This window comes from Tigriopus californicus, chromosome 8 (genome assembly GCF_007210705.1).
Source record: "Tigriopus californicus strain San Diego chromosome 8, Tcal_SD_v2.1, whole genome shotgun sequence".
NCBI lineage: Eukaryota > Metazoa > Arthropoda > Copepoda > Harpacticoida > Harpacticidae > Tigriopus > Tigriopus californicus.
Genome location: NC_081447.1, coordinates 14304182 through 14315223, shown reverse-complemented (window position 1 = coordinate 14315223; position 11042 = coordinate 14304182). Strand labels below are relative to the sequence as shown.

The window sequence follows — 11042 nt, the reverse complement described above, 5'->3', positions numbered from 1 at the left end:
CTACATTCAATACTACGTACGTCCTCCTCCCTACGTACCGAGGTCCGTCCCCACGTACATACGTACGTACGTACGAAGCACTACGTATTAGGAGATACGGGCCTACGGTGAGGAAGCAAAGAAGGAGGCTGAGGACGAGTTCGGGAGTTCACTTGGGAGGCTTCAGGTTGTGCCTGTTCCATGTGTATGCGTGTGTGAAAGCTATTCGCCCTCAAAGGAGATCCTCCTTTCGTGCGGTGGCCCCCTCCATCCCTCCCTTCTTCCTCCTACCTCCCCCCTCCTCCCCCATAAAGCATCTCCAATACAGCAGCATCCATCCACCTCTTTCGTCCTCGGTGTTCCCAGCTTGTTCATCTGAGCCCGCTCATCTCTCACGGACTGACTGACTGACTGACTGGCTCGCTAGCTCGCTGGCTGGCTCGTTGTCCCCCATTCCCCACGTCCACGATACGGAGAAAATAACGCTCTCTTGATCTGTGTTGGAGAGCGAGCGTCCCGGTGAGGCTAAGAACAAGAGGACGTGGAGCCCAAAAGCCTCCAGGGAAAGTGTGAGGATCGAGGATCTCAGTTCTCATGAAGAAGATGAGGAAAAAGCCGGCCGTCCCGTGGTCCTTAAGGGACGCTTCTCCTCATGTTGCACCTGGTGAATAACCCAAGCGACATCGATGCCCACCGCCACCAGTTCACTACCACACCAACATCACGGTATCCGTGTGTGTGTGTATGTGTGTGTGTTTTGTATGTGTCGTGTAGCGGTGGTGGTGGAGCTTTTCCACGACCCAAAAGTGAACGCCACTCTCAGACTTAGAGGGAACAAGTACTGTATACTACGTTGGAGAAGGATGAAAAGCTGATGAGGAAGGAGAAACGGTCGCAAGATAGAGCAGTATTAGCAGTAGTGGTTGTGGACAAGGAAGAAGTGGAGAAGAATGAGAATAAGAAGACGAACGAGAACGAACGTCTACTGCGCTCACCACTTCACTTTGGGTGGCTTTCAGATAAGAGAAGCGGACAAGGCACCCACAACGACCCTATCAAGGTGAACTTTTTCGTCTTTGAAAATGTTCCCAACTTCTCGCGGAACTTGGCTCCTGGGTCTCGGCCTCATCTGCAAAGATAATTCATGTATGAGCAGGGGAGAAACAATGCCGGGTTCAAATATCACCTTCCGCGTATTCCAGGTTGAGGGGGGAGAGACATTGGTGGTCAAACCATCTGGGCGTTCATTAAATCTGGAATGGAAAACTATCGCTGCATTATTGATTAGGGCTGGGTATTTCTTGCCGGCATATCTTTGATTTCGAATCATTCTGCGGTTGTTGAGCGGAAAACAGCGCGTGGGACACGTAACCAAGGGCAACCAGAGAAACGTTGGAATGGAGAGGGGTCTGCATGCGACACCCTCGGCCGCAACGATGTCGCACAGGACGACAATACCCAACACACACACACACACACACTCACTCACACACATACAAGCAAGAATAAGAAGTACATGCCATAGCATGCAGCATCTGCTGCCACTGGAATAGCATGCTTTATTTAGTTAGCCAAACCAAGGGCAAGCGAGACCCACCGACCTCGAGGCCGCTTTCCAACATCACATCCTCCTCCTTCTCCTCTTCTTCTTGTTGTATTCCTTTCCCATTGCCGTTGGTTGCACCGCAGCTCGTTTCTCCATTGACTCACTGAAGAAGCAATGACTGGCTGACTCGGTTTGAGATCCGTTCTTGCCGACTTGCGCAAGGCACTCACGCGCTAGAGATCTTGAAGATGGATGGAGCAACAGTGTGCTTTTCCCATTGCTCAGAACGTCTCGACAAGCAGAAAATGAGTCTTTTTGGACTAGGCCGTATTCTTGGATGGTATGTAGGGGGATGTGGCATCATGGGACTGGGACAGGAGTCGGACAATCCGTTGCAAAATAGGGCAATGCATCTGATCATATTTTTTCTTACCTGTCGGAATTGATTAGCAGTGTATGGCATGATTTGATCTCATTACAAGTAAGCCAGGTGGGCTCTTTATACCAATCACTTTCGAATGGAGAAGTGACTTCTTTGAAATGTCATAGGAAATCAACGGGTTCTACTGATGAGGATAAACCATTTTAAATGGGCAAGAGAGTCCTCGTTTTCAATAAAGTTGGTCAAGTTTTTTTCGGTTTGAAAGTAAAGGGCATCACAATTGGAAAAAGTTCTATCTTCCAGGCGCCGCAATAGAATATACAATGTTTTGAGGATGATCAAGAATCCAATGGAATTTGGTGGCGAAAATAGTTCTGTCCTTCATACGAAAACATTGGCTCAGAACATCTTCATGGACATTTAGTCTCTTGTTGTGACAAGATTTTCATTGAGCTAGGGGTGATTCTACGTAAAATATTCCACTGAAACAAATTTGCAGTAGACATGGGCTAATTAGGTATCCCCGAAAAGCCCGTTCAGAGAGCTCGTGAAAATTGAGTTGGGTGATTCGTTTACCACAAGAGATTTATTTGAGAAAAGTCTCCTCCCTCTCAAAGCCCTGAGGGCCTTGTTTTGTTCAATTCAACCAGAGTGGAGTAAAGAAGAGCCTTTGAATAGAATTTGGAACATGCTCACCCTACAAGAGGCCGAATAGACCGCATTTAGTCGTCGTTGAGCCGCCTGAGGTCGTCCTCTACGGACGTGTACATGAGTGTTAAATCAAGGATCAATCTAGATCCAGTCCCCATCCCACATCGTCATTGTTCCTTGGCTCTGAGCGGCCCCCCAAGAAAGTGAAATCAGTGGATTGGCAAAGTGGAGTGCGTTTCCACCTCATTTCAGTTGTTGCTTTGAGTAACGGGAGAGGGAACCTTAAAACGTGAGGATCCGTGAGTTGTCGGATTGAGTTCCCTCTCCTGGTTTTTCTGCTTTTTGGTGGGGCTCACTCACTTACGAGCTATACGTCCTCTCACCTAGGGTATAGAGCTAGCTCTCGAGTATACTAGAACATCCTCCATTCTACCTAGCCTCTCCATGGCCTCTAATAGTAGCTGATTTTTGAGCAATGGCACCACTTGGAGTACAGCAGAGGTTTTCGGAGTCCTGATGTTCTCCAGTTCCATCCTCACCGTTGGTTGCCGGAGCAACAAGAATGGCCAAAAGTAGACCAGGATAGAAGAGGAGAAACGAAAGAGACGAAGACGAACTAAAGGAAGGAGGAGAAGGACGACGAGGGGGAGAGGAGGAGAGAATAGTGCTTTTTTGAGCTTGAGTAAAGTTTGGAAGGTTCCTCGGTTGGTTGGTTAGTTGTTCGTCGCTTGGTAGCTGGCGGGTTGGTGGCTTGCTTGGTTGCTTGGTTGGCGACTCATCATTGAATATGCCCCCGTCTCTTTGGGTCTCGAGGAGTTCAAGATGAAGGAGAAGCGACAAAGACAAAGGGCCAGGGAATTGCCAAAAACTTTCTGGACGACACAGCACCAAAAGTCAGACGGCGAGCCATTCAACTCTCAAATCGAAGAGGATCTCCAGTACTGACACCTAGAGGGCTGACAAGCCCTCTCCAGACACCCATCCCGAAGTGTCAAACCTTTTTCGTCCTGAAGCATGCACCTTTCAATATCATTGCGCGTTTGCTATGATTCCAAGTCCAAGGGGGCGATCTCGGTTTAAATTGCCCCTGCGAGACTTGGTTCAACTTGAACATCATGTCGATGTAAATTTCGACTCATCAAGGCTGTTTATCAACATACAGAATTTTGAGACCTTTCTGTTACGAAAGAACCAAGTAGCGATTAGCCTTGAGGTAGCGGATATGACGTGAGAATTGTTCCGTAATCACGTATTCTAAGATTTTTGCGCACAGAACACACGAAAAACCAAGCGAAAAACAAAAGGAAATGCTGTAGGTTGCGTGATGGATGTACCAGAGTGTTGCGTTCAGGTCAAACCTTGTAAAATCAACTTTTAGTCTCTTTGGGGAGATTTATTTTTGCTTTACTCAAATGCGTGTCTTAATAAATGATTTTATCGCCATTCATAAAGAAAACGTTGAATTGCATCCCACTCACCATCGTTACTCCAAACCGTCCAATTTACTTATCGATTTCAATCTCCCTGTCTATTAACCCTCGTTTGCATTAGACCAAACCATTGATAAGTTCCCTTTCTTTTGTGCCAATAAAAGAGGGGCGATGGGACCCAATCCAATCCAGGTATCACTTCTGTGTTCCACACTCTTCCAAAAATCATTATAAATTCATACGCACACCATAAGAGTGCCTTTTTCGGTCCCGTCCTTCCTGTTGCTTTGCTGTCCGATTGCTTTCACCTCGGGTTCACGAATATAATTATCCAAACCAGCTACACATGTGAACAAACACCACAGGAAAATGTTTTGAAAATGGCCTTGACAGTGTGCTGATGGACAGGGACACCTCAATGGGTTCAAAACCGTAATGTGGGGTTTGTTTGTCGTTCTGGAATTTTTTGGGATCTTTGATCTTGGTAGAGTTTCGTGGAGCTGGCATTGATGGTCCTGCACGAAATTGCGTGGTCCACTTTGGTGAGACCACAGTCGTCCTTTGCACAGTGCTCTTAGCTAATATTTCAGTTTCGAAAAAGCCCAATATCTGGACGAGTGACAAGGTATTATACACAGTATTGCGCTCAAATAAGACTTTTGAGAGCTTCAGCCAGTCAGTGAGCTTTCTTTCATATTCAAGGACAGTGCTTGTGTTAAAATATGTTTATGAATTGAGAACGCCATGTTGGTCTGGATATTTTGTAAGTTGAGGTTTTTGTGCCTACTCAATATTGAGCTCATTTCGTTGATCTGGTTGTTAATTTTAGTGTTCGCCGTACTTGCCACGGCCAACGATGAGGAGTCATCCAAGGTTTTAGAAACATTCTCTCGACAAGAATGTCCCAAGAACTATGTAAGCAAGTTGTTTGTCAATTTAGAGTGCTTTTCGACCAAGAACCCAAATCCAAATAGCAATTTGAACCAAGCTCAAAGACTTGGGTGGTTAAAAAGGGGAGAATATTGTTTTGCCAGATGGTTCGTTCAAATGAAACAAATCTCGAGAAGTTTCAAGGCACGCACCGTGAATTGAAATAAAGCATTGAAAAGAATTGGGCCGACGAAATTTTGTTGAAAAAAAAATTTTCATCGGCTTGGTTTGCCTGACCCACTTCCGACTTCTACGATATTTGCAAATCAAGCGAATGATCAGTTTCATGACTGGAATGAGGTCACATCCTCTCCCCTCTCTGTTTGTTCTTGGTCGAGAATGACTCACGATATGAGTGCCTTTCACCTGCATGCACCCGAATTCAATTACTAAATACATTGAACATTAAAACGGTTTGCTCTTGCCTAAACGATATAGGAATATTGCACCAAAAGACACCAGTGCTTGTCCGTCCTTGGTTGTCGAACCAATTTAGGGGTTGGTGATTGTCCCCAGGATTTTGAAATTTGCGATCCAATTGGACAATGGTGTTGGAAGAAAGATTGCCAGGATGTTCAAGAGCCCTGCTCTGTGCTCTGCGACAAGAAACTCGTTTGTCCAAGAAATCCTGATGGACCTGCTCAATGCTACGAAGTCATCGAATGTCAATCTGAATGTGAGGAAGGGGTTGAGGAAGCATTTGAGCTGCCCAATCGGATCTCAACCGAAGAGTACTACGAATATCCAGAGTTCCCTAGCCGAATCAAAAGACAGGATGACGAACAAGGCACAACTGAGAGCCAAAATGGAGAGGTGTCAATTGATACGAAAGAAATGGATGCCTGTCCACCTGGAACAGCATTTTGTTCACCTCAAGGGCTATGTTTACCAGAATGCCCCACACAAGAGGACCAATGTCCAGATGGAACCATTTTCTGCTTGGAAACCAAATCTTGCCAAAGCGATTGCCCAACCGATAACGAACACAAAATAATCCAATGCCCTGAGGGATCCACTTATTGTTTATCCAACAACAGGTGTTCCATGAATTGTGAAGAGTTAGCGCAAGAGAGCCAAGAACAATGTCCACCAGGTTTGACTTTTTGCCTCGACATTGGAGGCTGTTCTCAATTGTGCCATGAGGGTCATGGGCAAGAAGACCCACAAGATCGTTCGGAAGTCATTGAATGTCCATCAGGGATGTATTTCTGCTTGGATCGTGGCCTATGCTTATTGGACTGCAACGATGAGGTGGTAGAAATTGATCAAGAAGGGGAGGAAACCATTGTTCAATGTCCATCCGATATGATGTTTTGCATGGATCGTGGACTTTGCTCTTACGATTGTACAAATGACGAAATTTTACCTGTTCAGCTACCCCTGGACGACAATTTCCAATGTCCCTTGGGCATGACATTTTGCCTTGACCGCGGGCAATGCTTGATGGATTGCAATGATGTCGAATCAGGTGGTAACACAAACCATGATGAAGTGGAATGCCCACGTGGTTTGACCTTTTGTCTCGATAGTGGACTTTGCACTACGACTTGCAATGAGGCTAGGCCAAAGAAATGCCCGTCTGGAACGATTTACTGCCCAAAACTGAATAAGTGTGCCACTCATTGTACGAATCATGGAGCAACAGAACTGGACCAAAATTTCATTCGTTGCCCCTCAGACACGGTATTTTGTTTGGAACGTGGGAGGTGTTTGTCAAATTGCAATGAAAAAAATCGGCCTTCAACGAACACAGACGACAATAACAACATCAGAGAATGTCCACAAGATATGGTCTTTTGCTTGGATCAAGGAATGTGCGTCCTCGAATGTAACTCTCCACAGAATGAAACCAACAGCACCAATGAAACACATCAGTGTCCCATTGGCATGACATTGTGCTCTTTCCAAGGAATGTGTTCTTGGAACTGCTCCGTTCCAGAAATTGCACCCCTGAACACCTCGCTTGAATACATTTGTCTTGGTTCCACTGCTTTTTGCCGAAACACCAGGAGATGCGAGTCCAATTGCACCGCTGAATTTGTAATTTGTCCAAGCAATCAAACATTCTGCAACGCAACCAAAACTTGTGGAGCAGATTGCTCCGATTTTAGGGAAGTCGAGGAGCAGTGTCCCATGGGGCAAGTATTTTGTTTGGAAAGTGGGTCTTGCCGAAAAAGCATCGAAGATTGCTCAGCACCATCCAACCCTAATGATATATTAGAATCTTGCCCAACTGGAACAGTGTTTTGTCTCAGTCAAGGTGGCTGCATCGACGAATGCAAGGATGAGCTTCAGAAGTGCCCCGATGGAACTTCCTATTGCATGACGACTGGGTTGTGTGGTATGGACTGCCCAGATGAAATCACGGGGCCTCGATGCCCGGAAGGCACTGATATTTGCAATGAGAATGAATCTGATGCAGCCGGGAAGGACAATCCGGGAGCTAGCGAAGGATTCATCAAGTGCCCACCGAACACGATATATTGCTTAGAGGCTGGCGAGTGTCTCACCGAATGCAAGTCGCCAAAAAATCCATTACGGCCGCAATGCCCTCTGGGCATGACATTGTGCATGGGCACTTCAGAATGCCGTAGTGAGTGCTCTGAGCAGCCAACTAGCCCCCCTGATAGTCGTCAAATCGTATCTTGCCCCATTGGAACTCATTTCTGTATGGAGCAAATGTCTTGTCAAGTTGATTGTAGTGACCAGTCTCCCTCATCTCCCTCACCCGTTCAAGATGAATGGCAATGTCCCAAGGGCACCTCGTTGTGTCTAGATATTGGAACATGTTCTGCAGATTGTGATAGTCAACGACACCCTATTCAACTGGACGTGGATTACGTGTGTCCACCTGGAACGGCGTACTGCCTCTCCCAAGGGCTTTGTACGAGCTCATGCCAAGATGATGGGGAGGAGGAAAAAGAGGAGGAAAAACAAAACGAGAAGCCAATCCGCGAAACCACTTGTCCACCGGGTACAACCTTTTGCCTAGAGTCAAACCAATGTCTTGTAAATTGCATCGGGGAATCATCGTTATCTGGCATCAATTCCATATTTCAATGCCCACCAGGAATGATCTATTGCTTGGAAAGTCAACAATGTGCTACGGATTGCCGTGATGATAAGAATTTCGGCCTCGAACAGGATTGGGCTGGTCGACATTCGTCATATAAGCCCTGCCCACGTGGGTACATTTACTGTCTGGCGATTGATGCATGTGTTCTCGGAGATTGTTCTGTATTTGAATCCCGTCACCCTAACTGCACTTCCAATCAGGTACAGATTCACCTCAAATATGTCACGAATCTCACTAAACAAGCCAACCATTTCAGGTGTACAATCCACTATCTAAATCGTGCGAAACGTTCCACAATTTCGACTCAAACCGGACTTACGTACCTTATTGCGGAGAAGGAAAGGTTATGGGGCTTCTGGTTCTATGGACCTAGAGAATAAAAACCTCGCAAGTAAAAGCTGTAATCACAAAACCTTTATTTTTCCAGTACTTTTGCGGAATCACTGACGATTGCTTATCAATGAGCGAACCTTGCGACCAAGCATTTTGTCCATGGGGTACTGTCCTCTGCAATGGTCAATGCTCGAGATCGTGTTCCTTTGAGGATGTTGGTTGTCCCACTCCAAAGTCAATTGAAACACCTAAATTTACATCATGCATGGTCAATCACCATTGTGAGGCTGGATATCTTTGTTGCAAAGATTCAGGTATGGATTGAACAGAAAAAAACCCTCGAAAATAGACATTGCATCAACAGTGCGCCAAAATTGGGTTTCGATATTCATAGCATGGCGCCATCGTCATTGTGTGAAGACGGGCTCTTCAAACTCGACATCGTTAGTGTCCCTCCCGGGTGCGATGGCTTTGCAGCAAAGTTGTACGGCCATTGCTTTGCCACGGAATGCTTTTCTCCTCCCGGACAACCAGCAGCGCAATTGTTCGGGGCTTGATTCCACTGATGAACCTTGGAAGTGCCCATCGGATACGCTTTGCTGCGAAGGAACGTGTTGGGGGCTGCCTTCATATGGGAGAATGGGAAACAGTAGCAGTGGTGATAATGAGGATGAGATTCGTGGTCCAGCTAAACAAGAGTGTTCCGGGAGAGATATGTAAGTAATAGCCTTACTCCCTGATGGGATGATGGCAATCACATCATCCAAAGAAGCTTAGGGGGTCCAAATGGTGCATATATATTTATGTAACAAAGGTCGATGTAAGATGTACTCTCTTATTTCCTCCAGAAAAACTTGCAGCACTGCTTCTCATTGGAATAATAAAATAATTTCAGATATTGTCCGTTACTCGAGAAGTGCCTCGCCTTTCATCAACTGAATGAATGTTCCAAATCGTGTCCTGAAGGGCAGAATTTATGCCAAAACGGCACGAAGACTTTCAAATGCAGTGCCGTGTGCTCAGGTGGGTTCAATTTTGCATGAATCTCATTGATCTTTTCCTTCATCTATTCAGCAAGTTTCCCTGTGTCCATTTTGGGTTTCAGATGAAGAGGCAATCTCTCGCATTTGGATCACATCAAAAGCAACAGGAACTCGCAATGACTCTGATCCCCTTTCTTTAAAACTTTTGGTGGAGGAATATGGGGATGCATCTAACGAATGGGTGAGATCATCTTGTCAATGGTTGAACACTGAAACATACACACTTTCCCGGAATGTTTGCGCGGGATTTTGATAAAATTGCTTTAAAGATACTGATTCCTCAAGCAATTTTGGAGAGATTCAATTAATTGAGAAAGTTCTTTACCTACTGGCGCACGTGTTTCTGACGTTTGAGTCTCAATCTGAACGTTCTGTTTCAGACTGAAATGGTTGTTATATCGTCTGACATGGGTTGGGAATTTCGGGATTCCTTCTCCTCCTCCTCAACTTGGCAAAAGTTGGAGAAGGGCTCCATTTTGAGCCGAGAGTCGTGGCTCCAATACAAGGCGGAAAAGAATTTATCCTCATCAGGAAGTCTGAACACATCAGAATCAACTCTCAGAAAGTTCAAGATGAAATTGGAAGGCTCCCCAAATCAGAGAGGTAAACATTGTCGAAAGGAGCATGCAATGACAACTCTCCACTTGGTTCGAAGAACCATGTCAACTGTGACGTGGCTTTCATTTTTTTTTTTGCTCAGTGTCCTCCCTTTCACTCAATAGAAGATGAGATGTAGCGTATGTTATTTATTGAAAAAGGAAACGGAATGTGTTTTACCTGGACAGAGTAAATGAAGATGAGGGAGAGTGGACTTGCATTGTATTTTGGCTTTGATATTGACCTTGGACAGAGGAAATATTGTCATCGATTTATGGCATGATATTTGTAGAAAATCTCAGATCTTGTGTTGGTGAAACGAGAAATACGTGTACTAGTGCATTTTTCTGTGTGTACGAGAAAGAGAGAAACTAGAATGGGGCAGTCGCTTCCGTCCAACCCAAGCAAGCTTTCTGTCAAACACATTGTAAACATTGTAGTCATTCGTTGGAAAGGATCATCAGATGTTGTTTCTTCGCTGTGCTTCAAGTTTTTATTCACATCTTTCACGCACTTTCAGATTGGCTGGTCACTCTGGCACAACTTGAACTGCCGCTTCTGCCCACTGGCCCAATTTTGGCGGGTAATTCAAAATCCACGCACAACTCGCCTAAACATGGTGTGAACGGGGAAGGAAGGAGTGACAAGGACAACGACGACCATGACTCTTCCGTCGAGAAGGTGTATTACGCAATGAAAGAGGATAGCCGGGAACCAGTCCGATTGAGTGATGTCTTCATGGTTCTGGAGGACCCAATGACCATCAGCATCTTGAGGAGGGAATATCAGAGATGTAAGGCATGAGCAATTTTCTCAGTCAGACTGAAAAGAGTAGGGAAAAAAACTTTTCCTAGAAAACTGTTGTTGTTCTTCGGGTGCTTGAGGCCAAAAGCTCTTTTAATGATTAACAAGTAAGTTTGGGTCAGATCTACTTTGTAATTCGCAGCTTTAAGACTGGGAACCGTAACTGGGTAGTCTGGGAATAACACCAAAGGGTTTTTAAAGTTGGCTCTTAACACCGTGACAAACAGGGTACGTTAGAAAAGGACGACAGCCTTTTTATAACAATGATACG

General features: G+C 45.5%; 2 protein-coding genes and 1 long non-coding RNA gene across 4 annotated transcripts in view; 1 reads left to right on the top strand and 2 right to left on the bottom strand.

The window, feature by feature from the left end:
- Positions 1–927: 927 nt before the first annotated feature.
- LOC131885753 (uncharacterized) lies at positions 928–3804 on the bottom strand. The gene is made up of 3 exons (XR_009373864.1): positions 3732–3804; positions 1166–1232; positions 928–1108 (listed from the first exon to the last, which is right to left on the bottom strand). It is a non-coding gene; the product is annotated as an uncharacterized LOC131885753 (long non-coding RNA).
- Positions 3805–4571: 767 nt separating this feature from the next.
- On the top strand, positions 4572–10771 carry LOC131884963 (zonadhesin-like). Its single transcript, XM_059232868.1, has 4 exons — positions 4572–4751; positions 4818–4903; positions 5357–7892; positions 10488–10771. Exons 1-4 carry the CDS (start codon positions 4733–4735, stop codon positions 10769–10771), a joined length of 2925 nt encoding a protein of 974 aa, XP_059088851.1. The 5' UTR covers positions 4572–4732.
- LOC131885751 (uncharacterized) overlaps positions 10176–11042 on the bottom strand; it is a 7490-nt gene continuing 6623 nt past the window's right edge. For both annotated transcript variants that reach the window (XM_059233893.1, XM_059233894.1), the window contains exon 5: positions 10176–10789. The gene's annotated coding sequence lies outside the window, so the exon portion shown is untranslated. The remainder of the gene's footprint in view (positions 10790–11042) is intronic.